Source organism: Haemorhous mexicanus, chromosome 18 (genome assembly GCF_027477595.1).
Source record: "Haemorhous mexicanus isolate bHaeMex1 chromosome 18, bHaeMex1.pri, whole genome shotgun sequence".
Classification (NCBI taxonomy): Eukaryota; Metazoa; Chordata; class Aves; order Passeriformes; family Fringillidae; genus Haemorhous; species Haemorhous mexicanus.
The window spans coordinates 2,627,040-2,646,585 of record NC_082358.1 but is presented as its reverse complement, the minus strand read 5'-3'; the positions used below and the strand labels follow the sequence as shown (position 1 = coordinate 2,646,585).

Sequence of the window (19,546 nt, the reverse complement as noted above, 5' to 3'; positions counted from 1 at the left end):
ATGATTGTTGTTGTTCTTATTGTTACTGAATATTCTGATTTCTCCTCATATCAAAGTGAGGGAGGGGAAGACAGGAGAGGAAAAAAAATCCTGAATAATTGTATGTTTTTGAAAATGCTGTCCTTAGCATTTTGACAAGTTTGATATGCAGTTTTATATAAGGCTGCATTTTAGGGTGGAGGCAGGGAAAAGGGACAGAACTCCTTGAGGAGAGTTGGCTGTTTTCCTGTTCTGACAGTTGGCTGGTGTTAGCTATTAGCTGAGGAAACACCCACCTAATCAGGTTGTTCAATTTTTTGTGTGTGTTTTAGGTTTTTTGGGGGGGGTTGTTGCTGTTGTTTGTTTGGTTGGTTTTGTCCATTTGGTTTTTTAGAATTAGTCCTGTTCTCATTGCAAGTGCAAAGGTGAACTTGTGTTTCCAGGGATTTCTCAGGACTTTTAAGCTGTTTTCTTGGAATGATGGTCCAGAGACAGCAGTGGGTAGTGGGCTCTTGGGAGCTTGCTGCTGTGGGGACTGAGGACTCTCGTGATGGCAAGAGCACAGGGTGCACAGGAAGTCCCTGGAGCAAGAACAAAGCTTCTTGGGCATTTCTGGTGCTCCAAAGACTTAAGTCTGCCCCAGTTGTTCAGATGATGCTCATCTCTAAGTGGCAGGTCTGCCTTGTCCTGTCAGGACAGGTGATATTAAGCTGGTCTTCAGCCCTTCCTAGGAATCGTCTGATATTACCAAACCTAACCAAAAAAAGAGAGATGGCTGAATATTTTGGGCTAGTTTGTCACTTTTTCTTTTGAGGAAATGTTCTGAACTGTTATGTTGAAAAACTTACTGTGGCATCTTACCATCTGTTTCTTTCTTTTTCAGGGTTGGTTAAAAACTTATGGCTACTTACTTCCATCTGACAGCCAAATGTCTCCCTTGCAGTCAGGAAAAGCTGTGCAGTCTGCAGTTGCCACTATGCAACAGTTTTATGGAATCCCAGTAACAGGAGTTTTGGACCAGACAACTATTGAGTAAGATTAATCTAGGCTGTTTTTGTCTTTCTCTTTCTTAATCCACTGTCATATTTCAGTATGAAATATGTATTTCATAGTGACAGTATTTTTTATGAGTGTGAGGAGAGGCTCTTGTTACTGTTGTTCTTTGGGCACAGATCCCCATTGCTCCTGCACAATCAAAGTGTGAATCCTGTGAGCTTTTGAAAGTGGAAGGCATCAAGGGTTTAATTTACTTCCATCTCTGTCTGAATTCAGGTTAAAATTCTGGCTCCAGAAACGGCTTCTAATCTATTTCCTAATTAATTTGATTTGTGCATCTCCACAGATGTTATTTGTGGAGATCCATAGTTTGAATTGAAGTGAGTTATTGGAGTCTGATTACAGTAGTCAAGGCTACTTAGCTGCCCACAGTTGCCATTTGTTGGACATTGGATGTTCTCTGCTCTGTGTTGGCCATGTGTTGTTATTTGTGATCTGGGTTTTGATAGCTCAGAAGCATTGGTGTAAATTGCCAGGGCTGGAGAGGATTTTTTTTTCATCTTCTCTTCAGTGTGGGCTCCAAAGAGTGGTGTGGCAGTGGCTCCTTGTCTGGCTGCCAGGGTGTCGTGTAGTGGCTGGATCCATCTGCTGCTGGTCTGGGGAGCATCTGCTAACTAAAGCAGAATGCAGAGAAGGTCTTACTAAGGCTTTCTGGGGAAAAAAGCGTCTCATGGTGAGCAAAAAGAGAAAGCCCAGTGGAATTTGCTTGGGCCCTGCCTGTTTGTCCCTTGCCCTTGTTACATTAGGAGACCCTTTCACAGCATGCTCTGCCTGGTTCCTCATCTCTCCTCATAGAGCACACTGCTGGCAAAAGGGACATGGTAGCCCAAAAGAAAGGGCCATAAAGTAACCAAATAATGTAAAGAAGAAAGTTGCTTGGTTTTATGCCTTCCAGACTGCAAGAAGAGGGAGAAACAGAAGAAATTATTGAATTGGACAGGAGGGGATCCTGCTGGACTAGGACTACCTCTCCAGTGAACGTAACATTCCCTCCTTTAGCTCACAGGAAAAGCCCCTTGTTCTCCATTGAGGGACAGAGAAAATCCTGTATGCTTTTCAAATGAGTTGAAAACAAAGTGCTTTCTTTTTAAAGGTGGGGATTTTCCATCTGAGATCTCTTTGCCATTAATAACATGGTTTGTAGGTGAATGCTGAAGCAGAGCCATCGAGCAGTGCTGTGTGTGTGCAGTTGGTGTGTAGAAGCTTAGATTTGGGATGCTGATGATTTGGAAAGGGGTGGGGAAAGAAGGGGCTGTGATATTGGGGTGCTAGTTTGGAAAGTTAAGGAGCTGCTTCTGCTGCCTTGTGGGTGACAGGGGAAGGGCACAAACTGTGAGTGGGAGTCCCTGCTTTAGTAAGTAAAAGTTTTTCTGAAAGAAAGAAATGTGTTGCCCACATTTTATGACTTTGTATTTGTGGGCAGGGCTTGATCTGCCCATGAACACCCAAAGGCTGATGAGTGAAAAACCCAGATGGTTCCCTCTTCTGAAACTCAAGTCTCGAAAGCTTGAGACCTCAGCTCCAGCCAAACACTGGTGTGCTTTGGAGGCATGTTGGGCTGCTCTGCCTCCATCTGTCCTGAGCCAGTGGGTCCATATGTTGTATGGCAGGGGGGAATTTGCCTAGAATTTGCATGAACAGAAAAAGAGGTCCAGATTGCTGTTAGCAGTGAGCCTGTCGTTTGAGCTGGAGGGGCATCTGCCTGGGCTGTGTTGGGCTGTCACTTCCTCAGACCTGGTTGTGGAAGCTGGTTGTGGAGTAGAAGGAAGAGAGCTGACAAGGCAGGCTGCCTCCAAGGGCTTGAGCATTTACTAAGTCATTGTTTCAGTCTGTGTTAGGAGTTTTGAGATTGCAATTAGGAATTTTTCTGTCACTTCCGTCAGTGTCACAAGTTCTGTCTCTTTAAAGTGACTTTAAGAATCAGAGTTATTTACACTTAGTATGGAAGCCTAAAGTTTCTCATCTCCTTTCCCACATGCCCTCAGATCTGGAGCTTGCTTTTTCCTCCAAGATTGGTACCCAAGCATGTGGAAACCACCATGCAGGTACTGCTAGTAGGAGAGGAAAAGAAGCATCACCACAGGTGATGCTTTTCAGTACCCAAAAGGAAGTTTGGGTGGGGATCCATTCAGCAGAGGATATGTAGTTTCCTGTAAAGAGTGCAGGGAGAATACATAAAACAGCCTCCTCAGACCCTGCAACTGATGATGCCTCAGCAAATTTTGTGTCTGCCTCAGCTGGTGGGTTTAGCTGTGGTTTTGTGAGCAGCTGAGCAAGGATATAATCCTGGAGTGTGCTGGAGAGAAGGCACAATTGTGCTGAACAAAAGTGGTGATTTGTCTTTGTCATGGTCAATCCCATGGCTTTGGAAGGAACCAAGACATGATCTTACTTGTGTGAAGAGTCTTGTGCTTTGTCCTGAGCCTGTTGTGCAAGTCTCTCACCTTGGGCTGCACCACAGCTGTTTAAAGATACCACTCCCACCAGCTCAAGAGTAGGGGATTGAGAGTGACAGCTCCCTCTCTTTAGGAGAGTCTTGTGAAAGGCTTGGAGCCTGAGCTGGGGAGAACAGCTGTATCTGGACAAGAACTGGATGTCACTGCTTTTGGAAATGGCTTGTTTCCTGATGCCAAGCAGCTGGAGGAATGCAATAGTCTGTGCCTCAGAGTGCCAAGTATAAATTTTGATGATGCAGTGTTACTGCTGTTCCCATTTAAAAAAAATAAGGATGGGGGAATCAACCCTAAGTATCTGAATCTTGCTGCAAATAATTGTCTTTTGTTGTTTCTGATGTGATGATTTCCCCTAGAACATAGAGTGGGGTATTCAAACTGCTCAGTAGAGAGTGACTATCATAAGGCTCAGCTACAGATGATTAACAGCAGCAAGCTACAGCTTTGTGGATATTTTGCCACAGACCTGCTCTGCTGAGAGGAGGAGAGATGGCTGGATTTGTACCATGTGATTAGAGCAGGGCGCATATGTCTGGGAAGTAAGTTGAAGCAGGGAGCTGATCCAAATAAACATTCTCAGCTTGACATTAACTCAGGCTGACGACAGCTCGGGTGCTGCTGAGCTCCAACCAGGTAGCTGAGCTCTGTTCCTTGGCTTCAGACAGGCAGTATCTGAGCTCTGGAACAAACTGTGGAGAAATATAGGGGTTCAGACAAGCCTAAGTGAAATTGGGTTCTTATATAGTTTAAATACTATATAATGAGGAGTGAGGGGCCATGGGCAGCGTGAGTCTCAGTAGCTCTACCTTGGAAGCTTTGGCTCAAGAAGTGCTTGAAGCCCCAGGAGTTGGGATTGCAGCTTCCTCTGGAACAGCCCCATGCTCTTGCGCCTGTACCTGGAGCTGGCAAACGGGCAGGGAATTTGGCTGTTGGAGGGAATCCACTTTCTGTGGGGTCTCTGTGCAGTTCTGGCTTAGATAATAGTGGGCTGAGCTGTGTGGGGGTGAATTCATGTGGCCAGCTGGGCATGGGCAAGTGCTGGGAACTTGGCAAGGTGTTCTTACAGGAAACAGATGCTGAGGTGTGAGGTTGTGCTGGTGTGTCAGCACTGCCCTGGACAGCCCCAGTGACTTCTCTACACATGCAGGCTGGTTTGGGAGTACTGCTCTGTTAATTCTTTATCTTCTGGATGATACTAGTAAGGATAAAACAGAAGGTCACTTTCTGACTACAGTCAGGGCCTGATGATGGTGATGTTCAGACTACTGGAGTTCCCATGAAGCTCAGGAGGTGAAAACCTGATTCAGACTATGGCTTGTGTAAGGTTATGATGAAAACATTGTGTCATAACATGTGAGTGGGACTGAAAAAACCCCTGAAAACTCAGGAAATATCTGGGAGCATACAGGTGACAGTAAGCTTGAGGTCTCTTTAGGAAAGTGCTAGAAGCAATGCAAAAGAGCACAAATAAAGGACACTTGGAAAAACACAGTGTGTTCAGGTTGAATTGATATTTCGAAAAGCAAATCTTAGATGTACTGCTTTTCTTTGAAGGTGGCAGCAGTTGTGTGGGCAAGACAGATCCAATTTCCACAGGTTGCCTGGATTTCTGAAAGATGTACAGTGCTGATAAATGTGAGGTGATGTAAGTGGGGAAGATCTGTGCTGGCTTTATATACACAGCTTGGGTTCTTGTCAGGTACAGTGCAATGTGTATAACAGCTCTCATTTGCTCTGTTCTTGGTGGGGAGACAATGACAGATGACTGCATTGAAATTTATAAGCAACCAGAATTACAGAGAGGAAGTGGAATCAGGAAAGGGCTGCATGGCTGCCTGAACAGGGAGCAGGTGTGTGTGTTCTGAAAGAATTTTCTGGCGAGGCACAGTGTCTGTGTGTCTGGTTGGTTTTAATTGAAAAGGTGTCCTGACAAAAAGTCTTGTAAGCCATCTTCTGGTGATGGGAGACTCTCCCTTCCTGAAGGTCTGGGGTTAATATTTTTTAGTGAATAAGATGTACATTGTTTAGGCACAAGCGTGGACTACTTGCCATTGGCTGGCTGCAGTTGATGGAGGAATGTCTGCATTTGGAGGCCAAAAGTTGTCCTCTGGGTAGCCAAGGATGTGGGAGAAACCTTGCTGAGGAGGGGGGACAGAATTTGGTGTCCTGTGAGAAATGGGCCAGCAGTGGCTAGAATGCTTTTCAGTGGGATGTCCTGCAAAGTGTTCTTAAGGGCTTTGTGTCCCTTGCCTTTGCCATCAGAGTGAGTGGATCAAATGCATGAAATGCCTGAAGAAGTCCAGTGGCTGAGGCAATGCCAGTCTGCTTAGGGAGAGACTGTGGCCAGAGACTGCTTGTGTCATTTCTGGACTCTGCTCTGCTGGCCTGGGATACACTGCAAAGTCTCAAAGGATGTGACTGGGGGCCTGTGGAGACTAGTACCTGCAGTTCCTCAGTCTCTGCCCTTGTCTCCTTCCCAGCTGCCACATGCACTGATGGGCAGATTTGTTCCTCCATAAGCCACCTCTGGCTTCTCTGGACCACGTCCACATGAGCAAGTGTAATTTGAGGAACAGTCTGTTTCTCCTTGATTCTGTCAGAGAATCATTGAAGGAGCATCTTGAGTTCATCTACTCCAACCCTCTGCTAAAACAGGGACATCTAGAGCAGGCTGCCCAGCACCATTTCCAGTTGGGTTTTGAATATCGTCAAGGATGGAGATTCTGCCACTTCTCTGGGCAACCTCTGTGAGTGTTTGACCACCCCCAAGCTACTTTAAGAAAGGAACAAAAGATCTGTCAAGGCTGGAGGTAAAGCAGGTAGGGAAGGAGGGTGGACTTCTGTGATAATACTGCCTGGATCTCTGTGCAAGGGACAGCATCCTTTGCTCTTCCAGTTCACTTGGCAATAGAGTCTAGAGTTTCCTACATCAGGAGTGACATCAAGAGTCAGGGGTTATAGGGAGAACCTAATGGAATTTGGTGTGTGTGACCCAGAGACTGGGGGGATCTGTTCTGGTCCTTCCAGGTAGAAGCCTTAGTTATTGTCTGGGAGGGTTGTGTTTGCACTTGTTCAGTTTTACCTAGTGAGGTATGAGCTAGGTTTTTTTCAGTGGCACAGGACCACTTTGTCAAATGGAGAGTGGATCCAGTAGGTGATAGGTGAATTTGATCCCAGGGGACACCCAGCTGCGATTTTGATTTGGGTCTCTTGTGGCATTATCATGATTAAGCTCTTGTTGAGCACAGGGACTAGTGAAGTGGTTTTGGTGTGTGGATTGCCAGCAGAGGTGGGTAGCACAGCCCTGTGCAGAGGATAAACCTGACAAAGGAAGGACTGAACCCTTCTTGGTGGCAGCACTGGCCATCTCTCAGAGGTCTTCCAGTCACCCCCTGAATTGTTTGGAATCTCTTTTCCAAACTCTTAGTGTAGCTTGTTGTTTTTTGCCCTTTCCTTGCAGGTGGATGAAGAAGCCTCGCTGTGGAGTTCCGGATCATCCCCACCTGCGCCGCAGCCGGAGGAAAAAGCGGTATGCACTCACGGGCCAGAAGTGGAGACAGAAGCACATAACCTACAGGTACAGCCCCCTCCCTCCCCCTTTCTGATGGGGCAAAAATGGTCTGTACTGGTTTGGCATGCAGAATTTGTAAGTGCTTTTAAATTGAAACTGGATCCTCCCTGTAATGTCCAGTCTGGGCTTTCGTTCTCAGAATGTGGTGGGGGAGAATGCTGTCAGAACCCGGGCGTAACTGAAGAGTCTCTTATCAATTAGAAAATAACTGATCAGTAAAGGCACCTGGATTGCAGCCATCAGTTGTGTAATTTTGGTAGAAAAATCTTAGTAAAAGGCCCTTTTTCTTCTGTTAGAAATCTAAGGCTCTAGCCTTTAGATCATGGGTCACTTTTAACAAACCATTAAAGCAAAAGGAACATCACTGTTTGGGGACGAGATGCTTTCTCCTTCTACTGATTTGCAACATTTATTTTTGCAGAGGTTTTACTTTTGCTCCTGTAGTAGAGCTCTTGCTTTTATCCAGGCTTAGGCCAGCTGGGGTGAGCTACGGGTGTCAAGGGAGGGTTGCAGAGGGGCAGTTGTTTCCCAGAGAGGTGTTCTGAGTCAGTCAGGCTCGGAGCTTTTGGAAGGCAGTTGCTGAAATATGGTCGGTGGAGGTTTCTGGCAATAGGAATGTCACTTCAAATTAAAATTAACTCACCCTCTAGTTGAAATTGCAGCCTTTTAAATTTTTTGGAGGGGGAAAGGAGATTGTAAAGGAGTGAAAATTAGAGATGTAGTCATTAAGGAGGAGATCTGGGTAAGACTAAGTCAGAAGGAATGTGTGGGGTGAAGAGGTAGAAATGTGAGTGACCAGCATGGGAAAAGTACCAAAAATGTGTAGGAAAGAACATGATGGAGTGAAGGAAAAGAGGATCAGAAACTGGGGCCCTCTGTCTCTTCTGCCAAGAATTCTGAGAAGGGAGGAGGATGCTTCAAGTAACAGTGAAGGGCTGCAGAGACTGGGAGGAGGGGCTAGTTCAAAGCTTCCACCAATAGTAATTGTTTTAACTCAAATTGTAAAGGGACACCTTCTGTATGCAAAGGTCTGAGAATCAGATCCTTCTTTAACCTTTTTCTGGACCGTAGGGGAGAGGGGTATGGAGACACATAAATAAAATAGATCTTAAGCATATGCATGGGCAAGAGAAGCAGCTTGGCAGATGACTGCACTGCTGCTCTTGTCAAACCAGTAGTGTTTAGCTTTCCAATTTCTGTATTTATTGTGTGCATTCAAGTGATGGGTGTCTTGATTCACCTCTGAGTGTGTTACAGTGTGTTTATATTAAATCAAGCCAGCTTCATTAAACACTGAAAATTGTTCCCATGGCATAGATACTTTATATTCCCCTAGTCAAGCTTAATAGATCATGAGGCTATTATGTGCACATGCACAAAACATCTCATGAACAGCATTTTTAACATTTTGTTTAGAATTATGGGACATTTATGTGCAGTTAAATGCCCCTTACTCTCCCCAAACTCTGTATCTTTAGCTCTCATGGACTGGGCTGTACAAAACTGGCAGATCCATCACCCTTATGAGCTCTAGAATATTTTAAGTGGTTTGGAGAAGGAAGCAGGTCATATAAGTAAGGTGGTGTAGTTTACTGGAAGTTTGTTTCTCAAAATGAATTTTAGTGGTCCCTTTTTTTTCATGTAGTAGATTCCATCTCAGCATAACTTCAGACAAAATCTGAAGTAATTAACATTTTTAAAAAAATTTACTCAACTGTCTGCACCCAGATTTGAAAGGTTTTTAGGAAGTGATCCAAAATCAACCAAAGAATGATGAAGGTTCTTTTTAAGGAACGTAGAATTCAGAGCAGGGTGGTAGTTCTGTGGGTAACTTTCTTTGTAGCAGCAAAACTTTGCAAGAAACTTCCTACTGGAAGTTGAAACTGTGTGGTTGTGTATTGATAAGTCTCAAATGTATTCTGCAAATTGAAACATCCCTTCTTTCTCATTCCCACAGTGTCCACAACTACACCCCCAAGGTTGGCGAGATTGATACGAGGAGAGCCATTCGTCAGGCCTTTGATGTTTGGCAGAGAGTGACACCACTTACCTTTGAAGAGGTTCCTTACCATGAAATTAAGAATGACAGAAAGGAGGCAGATATTATGATCTTTTTTGCTTCTGGTTTCCACGGAGACAGTTCTCCATTTGATGGAGAAGGTGGATTCCTGGCTCATGCTTACTTTCCTGGACCAGGAATTGGAGGAGACACTCACTTTGACTCAGATGAGCCATGGACCCTGGGAAATTCTAATCATGATGGTAAGAGTGCAGGTCATCTTTCCCAACAAGGATAAGTTGGTTGCAGACACACTGACAGGCTTTCAGCTAGAAAGTATTTGCTTGGTGGAGCTTTCACCTCCCATACAGTGGTTCACATGCTTTCTAAATACATATTCTATCTTAAGTGGGAAAATAATAGTATTAATTTGTTTGTGGCTGTGCATGCTGTGAATTTTAGGAGTGAACAGAACAGTGTGTCTGCTGGCTTCTTACATCTCTCAAGATTTGGGCCTTAATTGCTACAAAACCCACAACTCTGGGAGGAAAAAGATGAATAAAATAGTGTTGAAATTGTATCAAATGGAATACTTTCCAAGGCCAATTAAAGTTAGTTGTAAAGCTGAATAGAAAGTTGAGAGTAAAGACATTTGAATTGCCAATTTGTTTTGATCCATATTTGTTTTCTCACACTCTGGAATTCCTTATCCTGTCAGAGTTTGGGGCTGGCTGATCAGTAAAGGGAGACTGATGATTGGGACAGCTCTTTTTATCTGATGAAGCACGAAGAGTTTCTGCATCTTTCTAGCTTTATCTTACTCTCTAAAGGCAACGAGCCCTTTCTGTTCTGTTTTCAAATCTTTGATTGAGGATAGTGATGCCTTGTAAAAAGTTTAGGCTGATAATCAGAATTTCATGGTGGCCTCACAAAATATCTCTCCAATTTCCACAGTCCTAATGGTTTGGGAAGAGCAAGGTGTCTTTAAGCCTTTAGGGATTCAAAATCATGTTTTAATATTTTGATAAGGACTGGAAGTTTACTTGGATTGTAAATATGTCTTGATTTTTTAAACTATATAAAAGCAGCAGTGTTGTTGTGCCCATGATGCCTAAGGACTATGCAGAGGTGATGTCTTTCATAGGCCAAACAGTGTTGTTTTAAAAGAAGAAAAACTTTCAGGCACACAAGCCGCCTTCAGAGCTGGCTTAAAGGTGACAGCTTGCTTTCAGACTGGATTGCAAATGGGGAAAATCCCTCAGAGTTGTGAGTTGGTATCAGATGATCTCTGACAGGAAATGGAGCTGTCAGGTTCACCAGGGAGTGCTGACTTGTAGGAAAGCAGAGATGAGACAATCCTTGTCTTTGCAGGGAAAGGGGAGCAATGTTTCCTGGCATGTGCAAATGACTAGAGGAGGTGTAGGCTGAGAAAGGGAGGTGGGGTATGGAGAGGGGGAGAGTGTGGAGACTGTGGGAAATGATAATGTGACTGAGAAGCAGTGTTTTGCTGCCTTGAAATGTTAGGAATTTTTATTCCTAGGTTTCTGGCTGGAGGGCTCCCTCCAGGATCAGGAGTGACAGACAGGGACTGAGTGGTTACCATGTGAGAGCTGCAGCAGTGAGGTGTGTTTGTGTGTGTCAGGGCTCTGTGCCACTTCATTCTGGCCTCAGCAGTTATTTGAGCTCAGCTGTGGGAGTGTGGGAGGCCCAGGTGTTGGATATGACTTCCCAGGAAAGCTCATGTATGAGACCTGGGAGTGCTGATGTCTGGGGTAGAAGGTCCTTGCAGGAAGGTGGAAGGGAAGGTTTTGACGAGTTGTACTTGCTTTTTTCTAGCCTCATTTTCTGCACAAATGACTTCCTTCTGAGATAAGCTTTGCAAGGTTGGGAGGCTGCTTAAAGACTGGCAGGGATGGCTCTGCAGAAAATATTCCATCCTTTGGTAGGATGTTCCACCACAGGTGGTCACTTCTTCCAGGATTTTTTTGGATGCATATTTTAGGATGGTGTTTGAGTGCAGTGCATACAATGAGTAGAGTGTCTCTCTTTTTATAAAAGCTTTTTTAATGCTGTTCTTATCCATGTGGCTCTTTCAAAAACATGATGTATTTCTCTGCTGTTCTGAGTGACTGTCATGAGTGGTGTCCTCCAAGTTCATGAATTGGTATTTGAGGGGCTGGTGTGCTCTTTGTGTAAGAATTGATAAAGGATTTGAGATTTGCTTTCCAGAGGATGTCACCTGTGCATTTGCTTTCAGATTACTGTGCTGCATAGACTGGGCTGCACAGGCTCTTTTGAAAAGTCACCACTGAGGATGTTGAGAATGGTGGGGTTGTATTTGACCCTTCCATCTGGGGCAGTGTTGATGGTAGAAAGGGAATTTGATGTTTTGAGGGTGATAGGGGAAAGGCTGTAGTCAAAGCATTATAGACATGTTGTGTGAGGAATTTGGTTTTGCCTGCATCCTTTTCTTTGGTGTGCAGTTGTGAAGGTGTTCTGCTTCCTCACTGGGTGATCCAGGCCTCTTTAGGGAGGGGTTTCCTTCTGTTTCACTATTCCTTGTCACTGGAGCACTCATTTGCTTCAGGTTCTCACCTCTGATGTGTTCTACTTGAAATGCTTTTAGGAGGACTTTGAAGAGTTTCTTCTTGTCACAGGTTTCCTGCTCAGTTCACTGCCAATTTTCATTGAAAATAAGTTATTAGAGGGGACAATATCATCTGTTTAACAGGAAGTGTTTCTTCAAACGTGGTCTTGCTTCTCCTTAAGATATGTATTTTGTGGCAACAGGGTTGATCAGTCTCGAATTGAAGACGCCTCAGTGAAAGAATAAAAAAAGCCCTACCAGAAAATCATTAGCAAAGCTCTCATTTATTCACGTGCAAAAAAGGAACTGGTTTGGCCATTCAGTGTCTGTTCAATTATTATAAGAGTCTTGAAATAAGATTGAAGTAACAATGATATCTTTTCATCAACCCACAAAATACCACAGTGGAAAATATTCCACTCCTGACAGGAATGTGTCTTGGTTGAAGGGGAAAATTCAGCCGTCTACCTTGGAGCTCTCTTAGCCTTGCAGTTGTGAAGGTAAATCTCTTGTCCACAGAGCAGAATGCTGAAACTGGTGCCGCAGATCCTTAGAACATTTTGCTGACCTCTTACCCATGTAGTTTTATGACAGTTACTCCAGTCTGAATCCTTGCTTTTGTGGGTCTGCATCTGTTACACTGTATTGTGGCACCTGCAGAGGTCCAGTCCATCTGTGCTTGGAAGCAGCTGTCACCCCCCAGAAGAGCTGCTCTGCAGTCTTCACTAGCAGTACAAATTATATGGATAAAAGTGAAATTTTTTACAAGAAACTTCATCCAGTCAGGGAAAATAAGAATCATTTGAGCAGATCTTTCTATGCAAACAGCCATGTCCAATTTGTATATGGAGAATGTGGTGTGTCCTGTTGATGAAAGCTTCTGTCTTGCCAAGAGGCCTTGTGGTAATCCACTGGGGTTATTGACAACTTTATCATCCCAGCTAGGATATAGTTAGTTGGGATTTACATACTCATTATCATTTTGCATCGTTATTATTATACTGATTTTGCCCTTTTGGACAGCATGGCCACTGCCATGTCCCTTAAAATTATTGGTGTAATCATAATAGCTGGGATGCTGTTGGTTGTCCCCTTGAGCCCTTGGTAACAGGGGCACATGCACCAAGCCTTCCGTTTTCTTCTGCTGTGAAGAATGACCCCTGCACAGGCTTTCAAAGTGAATGCAAAGTTTCCCTCCCCATGGATATTAGTTACAGTTCCACTCAGGCATTCCGTTTCTTTAGCAGAGGAAAACTGTACTTTCAATTTATGGTTGCTGATTTATCTTCATAATTGTACTGCCTTCGCTGGCATTCTCCTAAGTAAGCTCTGGAAGATTAATTTAGATAATCTTATGATGAAGATGGACAAAACCAGGTAGGAAGCTGAACTCCTGGAGCAGCTCTTATTAACTGGGACCATGGGATAAAGAATTCGTTTGTTTTCCCGTGATAATGTTGATGAGAGCAGCTGGAAGCATGAAGCAGAACATTGGAATTTGGAGGAAACAAGGGAAATCAGAGAAGTGATGCAGCAAACAACATGCAACTGGCAAAGAGGGGGCACATTTAGAGATAAATCATCTACACAACCACACACGAGGAGCAGCTGGCATGGTCACAGTGGTGGGGACTGACCTCGTGGTTCTCCTGGAAGGTGCTCTTCAATAGGAATGAAAGCAGCTCTTGGCTGCCTAGCTGGTCCCAGGCTTGTTAGGCTTTGGTGCCTGGCGCATGGAGGCAGGTGAAAGCTGTGTTTGGAGTCCCTGTCCTTCAGCAGGACCTGGGCTGTGGCTGCTCCCTGGCCAAGGGGCCCCTCTGGGCTGCTCAGACACAGCCTTTGGACACCTGCTCGTGTCAGCACGGGCTCAGTTCCCAAGTGCTGGTTTTGTCAGAAAGAACACCTGACTTTCCTCTCCTTTCTTGAGGTTTTGGGCATTTTTTACTTGAAATGTGCCGTAGCAACAGCCAAGCAGGCTTTGAAGTGCCCACCTCAAGACTCACAACACCGACACGTTGCTCAGGCAGCAAAAACCTGAAAGGGGTGAACAGACTTGGCAGTGCTGGGGTTTCTCTCCCTTGGCTCCTAACTTGGCTCAGGCAGAGAGGAGGTGCATGAAATACATTATTAGCTGGCCAAATTAAGTACTTAGTAGCCTTTATGTGGAAATAATCATTATAGATATATGTAACTCCAAAGACAAGTTGAAAAGGAATCCTGAGTGACTGAAAGTTAGTTCTGTCAGTTTAAATATCCACATGGCACATAACAGCTCTTACACACCTCTGACAACTCAAACATTATTTTAATCCAGATTAATTACAGAAAGTAAATTTTTATCTCCAGTTTAACATTACAAATAGTATTTATAATAATCCCAGGCAAATCTCCCTTCTGGTGTTTTAAAAGCAAAAATACATTGCTGTTATGCATGTCACTAACACCATACCACTAAATCTGTGGTGTCTGTCAACCCCCTGCAGGTCGATTAGAGAATCTTTTTAATACTAAAGTGAGGTAAGACCTGGGGTATCCATACTCTGCCGGGGATCACTAGATTTTATTTCTTTAACCATGCCCAGAGTTGGCCTTCAAGACCCTCCCTATCACCTGTTGTCACGTGGCATTGTAGGTGGGAGTGTGCTCAGGGCAGCCACTGCAGCTCCTTCAGGAAACACCAGCAGCTGATGAATTATTTCTGTACCAACTCCAGTGTGGCTCAGCTTAACATTGTGTGGTCACTGTACAGACCATAGGGTTCATCTTTCAGTGCCTCTCTTCCACACCTGTAGCAAGTTTTCTCTGTTAGTGTTGGATGACCACTGTGGCAGCTTTTTAGATGTTGGCAAAAAACAAATCTTATAATTGTTCCAACTGATCGTGTCCCCCACAGATGCCAGTGGGTTCCTGCGGAGGCTTCTTTGGAAAGCTTCCTGTTCATGGCTTCTGAGAGAAAGCCAACCAAAAATACTGCCAGAGTTTGCAAAAAGCAGTATGGGAGATGAGATTTCACAGGTCACCTTCAGTTAATTCAGTGCTAATTCAGTGCAGGAGCTTCTGCAGAAGCTCTGGAGGAAAAGGGCCTGCACCACCTTTGGAAAGGTCCTGGCAGCCACAGGGCAGAGGAACTGGACAGCTTTTTGCCTGTGATTCTACCACAAGGAGTAGCATTGTTTCAGTGGACATCTATCTGAACAGCAGAGCGAGCACTCCTGGAGTCACCATCTGGCCATGGCATATGCTCAGGAACCTGACCAGGTTTTTCAGGACAGCCAAATATTGTCTAGGCTGACGAATGTGAATATTCAGCAAGGATCTGAAGGAGAAAATTTTGATTAGGGTAGCTAATTTTGGAGCTTACTGACAGCCAGTGATCATGACGTGCCTGTTTGGGGGAATGCAGAGCTTTAAGCCAACATTTCATTTGCTGATCAGTGTGTTCAAAGCACTGTCTTCACTAGAGGTTTACTGTTTTCTGTCCTGGCAGTATTAACATCACAAACCTTCTTGATTCTTTGGACATTTGTATCCCTGTAAATGAGATGAAACCAGGGGAGCTGGGCTTCGTCAGCCCAGTGAGGAGAAGGAGGATGGGGAGGAAGCATCTAATAAAAGTCTTCCACCTGAGGAGGTATTAGAGAGAGGAGGGATCCGCACTCTCTTGGAGGTGGAGGAACAGAAAAAGGAACAAAAGGCAAGGGGCACAAGCTGCAACAAGAAAAACTCCACCTGGGGTGTCAGGTACAAACTTCTTCATCTGCAGAGTGGTAGAACTCAGAGGCTGCACCTGGAGAGGTTGTGGGGACTCCATCCTTTGAGGCTTTTGGAACATGGCTGGATGATGTCCTGAGCAACCTGATGTAGTTTTGAGATTAGCCCTGCTTGAAGCAAAAAGTTCAACTTGGTGGCTTCCAGCCATGCCTTTCAGTCTACATTTTTCCATAATTCTTTAGCACTGCCATAGACAGAATTTGAGTTCCTAGAACTTGAAAGCAAATTGTAGTTACTTCTCATGGCAGCTCTGAGCCATAACAAGGTATTCAGCTCATAAAATTCTCTGTTTCTGTCAGCTAGTGTCCTTCTAAAACCAGGACTGTTTAACATTGAAATCTTTCATGAGGGAGGACTGGTGATGCTCACAGGTGCGTGAAAAGGTAGCTGGCAGTATTTTTTGCCAGTTGCTTGATCCTTTTGAAGAAGCACCTCTGACTGTTCCTTTTTTTCATGCCTGCATGTCCAAGGTTTCTGGAGCATTGACTAGACTAATCCTATGAACGTAGAATGTATGTTAGAATATCCAACAGATTCCCTGGATTAAAGGGGATGTATCAGTAGGTTTGGCTTTTTCTAGGTGAAAACTAGTCATACAATTCTTCATTATCAAAGACTTCCAGGTGTTTCTAGTCACTTTGGAAACATTGATGGCTAAACATTATTTATCCTATTTGTTTTGTTTGATTACACTTGTGATATTTTATTTTATGGGGCGAGGGAACTGAGAGGAATGCAGAGTATCCAGCTGTAGCTTTGTTTTTGTGTTTGAGATTTGCATTGGCATCCATTTTCCTAGGTTGACTCTCTGCTCTCTGCTTGCTCACCACTTACCTGACTTGTGCAAGTGCAGTGCCTGCTTGGAAAAGAAAATGCACCTTAACCCCTGTACCTTCAGCCAGCAAATTGCCAGAGCTTGGTAGTCTTTTCTCCTTGATTAATTCCTGTTTCCTCTGCGTCGTGCCTCGCTTTGTCTCATTTCTTTCTTATTTTACCACTTTTTCTCATGTTCATTTTCTATGGAGGTACTGAGGCTGGCAATCTACAGAGTGTGAATACAGTGAGTAACTCACAAGAGAGAACATGTGTAATTTTTAGTGCTTTTTGGCTGCCAAGTCGATTTTTAATTTTCTTTCTTTGATTTCTCAGATACAGAACATCTCCACATCTAAAGAGTTTTGTTCTAACAAATGGCATTTTGAATCCATCATTATTTTTCAGGCTTTTGACAGTGTTGTTGAAAATGAGCATCAGCGTTTTCCAGAGCAAAAACCAGAGCTGCTTTGAAGTTACTCACGTGTCCCTTAGCACAGAAGACCTGGAAGGCTTTCACGTACACGTTGGAAGTCAAGTGGGGCATAAATTGTATTAAAATTTCAATTTATTCTCTCAGGCCTTTTGATGATACATCACCAGGTCATACTGTTGCTTGGTATTTTGTTCATTGAAGACCGGTTCTGTGTTTAATCTCCAGGACATACCTACTTAACGCTGGTTTCATCCTGTAGCTGCTTGGAGAGAGACTCCATCCCATAAGCCGGAGCTCTCTCACATCCTGTGCTAATGTTGAACAGATTTGAGCAAGGATATAGACACATGATTTCAAGAAAGCCAGCCACAGTAAAAAGAAATCAAATCAGGCAGCTTAAATCAGCAGCAGTTTGAGATTGCACCCCTGTCCTGTCAACCTGAAGGAGAAGAGAGGAAGCCCATCAGCACATGGGGAAGATTTCTGTCTTCAGATTCTCCTCTCCACCCCTGGACAGCCTCTCTGTAAGTAGTGATTTCTTTTGGTGTGTTTGCTGTCATTCTTCAAACGTGGCAGTGGCTTCACAATGCAGGCTGGATTTTAAAGCTTGGCAGTCCTAGTTATTGATTACAGTGGGATTCATTAATAAGGGTCACCTCCAAATTCCAAATTTTCAAAACACTGTACTTGTAAATACACCTGATGGTACTTGTCAATACCTGAAGTTCACAGTCTTCTTTAAAGAAAAATATTATCCCATTGCACTTGTTAGTAGTCATTCAATATACAAAGTAGCAATATAGTTATGTAGGTATTTGGAGTCCTATTGATTTATGTATAATCAAAATAAAGTATTTTACTTCTTTTAACAGAGAGTGAAATACTCTGGGATTCACAGGAAAGAGCCAGTAAGAACCAAAATGGTGTGTCATTCCCTTAAAAAGGAAGGGAAAAAAAAGTGTGAAAAAAAACAGGTCACAAGAATCAAGGTGAGCCAAAAAGTCTCTTTTTATCATTTTCCTTTTATAAAGCAGAAACTGATGATGTGAAATGAGCCAAAACTGAGCCATGTCTTTAATAAAGTTGTGGCATTCCACTTGCTGAAGGGCAGAGGAGAAAAACAACAGGCCATCAGGAAGAAAAAAAAATAAAAATAGAGGAATTCTTGAAAAGAGTTTGCAGGTCATCACGGGCAGAGGTGGATTGTAGCATCAGGCAGGGAAATGGCACCCAATACTTTGGATTTTGACATCACACATGAGCAGCAAACTTGGGAGGTGCTTAAATTTCTTCTTTCTTTTCTCTGCTCTTTCTGAAGGAGAGCTCACAATTTGAAAACAGTTTGACTAATATTGCCTTCTCTACCCAAATCCACCAAGAATATGACTCTGAGGAGGAGATCTTTTCCATCCCAGCTCTCTTGTGTCTCAGTCCTGCTCAGTCTTTACAGCCCCATCAGGAACTTCTGTGTTAGGGGAGGACAAAGACAGAAAGTCTCCTGCTCTAGAGAACACCCTGGCTGTGGCACAGAGCTGCTCTTACAACTTCCACAGCAACACTTGCTCTGTTGCCAGCATCAGGAATTAAATATTATTTCAACCTGATGGGCAAAAAAGTATTCCAAATGTCACAGACTGGATTGTCCACACTGCCTGTGCCACGTCCTGGGGTTTTTTAGTTACCTTACAGTGTTTCCACAGCTGGGTCAGGACTGAATTCTGTCAGTCGACTCTTCTGTGTTTAAATACTTTTAAAATACAACCCATAGCTCATTTTCAAGACTGATTGAATGAAGGTCATACCTACATTTCTTTGTGTTTCTATGATTTTTTTTTTCTTTACTGTTTTACCATCTGTTCTACCAAATTCTCTGCTGGTATAGGCAAATAGGAATTTTCATTTTGGGTTTAGTAATTCTTTGATATTGAATTGTTTATGGAATTACAACCTACATTTGTGAAAGATGGGTTTAATTTTTCAGCAGAACATGCTTGCTCCACTGTCAGGCTGCTGAGCAGCTGAAATGGCACAACTGCCCCTCTCTCTGGCTGCCACTCTCTCAGTTTTGGTCTTACCATTCCAGACCATTAGTTTGTATTTTTCCTCTGAGTTTCTACAGGAGCTTGTCCTCACAGTCCCTTCTGGCATGTCAAATAAAGCCCAGCTTGCACCATTGGTAAGGTGTATAGAACAGCTGCCAGCCCTGATTTGCGCACTGCTTTTTGGGCAATAAAGGCAAATTACCTTTCATGTGGGTAACATGATGTGTTCTTTGTCCTTCTGCAGTCCCTTGGTCTCGTGGGGATCACTTTAACATGGCTGTGGTGCAGTTGCTGTTAAAACTGCAGGTCACTCCTTTCTGCAGGGAAGCTGTTCAGACACTTTTCAGAGTTTTCCGTAATTCCTTAAGAAGCAACACATAACAATAATTGCTTCTGAACAAAGGGACACCTGTATTTCTTTTTAACATGTATTTTCTTCCTCTCTAGATAGAAAAGCTGTTTTCCACAGAATTCCACAGAGCACTATCACCCTTTCTTCAGGGTCTTCAGAAGATTGGAAAGCTTTCCTTGAGCAGAGCGTGTCGTGGAGGTGAATGGAGGAGCACAGACAAATCACATGTTCTTCTGCTGGACAGCTCAGACCTACCTCAGGTCTGAAGATGCAAGAACCAAGGCATAGCTTAGAGTAGCCCTAAAGCTTCTTTAAGTTGTGCTTGGGCAACAGTTGTCTCTACATGGCTGTTGGGGTAGAAGGAACATAAGCATGTTTAGTTCACGCCATCTCCTCTGTAACTACCTGAGGCATGCTATTGTCACACACAGTCAATCATCTGACTTCTTAAGGATCATTTTTACTTTAATAAAATTTCAAAATACAA

At 43.8% G+C, this 19,546-nt stretch overlaps 1 protein-coding gene across 2 annotated transcripts in view; it reads left to right on the top strand.

Moving 5' to 3' along the window:
• The window catches only part of LOC132335611 (matrix metalloproteinase-24-like), a 21,802-nt gene extending 2,256 nt beyond the window's left edge, over positions 1 to 19,546 (top strand). The window contains exons 2-7 of one of the 2 annotated variants that reach the window (XM_059862347.1): positions 863 to 1,011; positions 6,949 to 7,065; positions 9,017 to 9,321; positions 16,891 to 17,189; positions 17,538 to 17,654; positions 19,155 to 19,546. In XM_059862347.1, the coding sequence (XP_059718330.1) occupies positions 863 to 1,011; positions 6,949 to 7,065; positions 9,017 to 9,321; positions 16,891 to 16,952 (633 nt within the window). In that variant the 3' untranslated portion in view covers positions 16,953 to 17,189; positions 17,538 to 17,654; positions 19,155 to 19,546. Of the gene's footprint in view, positions 1 to 862; positions 1,012 to 6,948; positions 7,066 to 9,016; positions 9,322 to 16,637; positions 17,190 to 17,537; positions 17,655 to 19,154 lie in introns of both variants that reach the window. The other variant, XM_059862348.1, reaches the window with a different exon arrangement.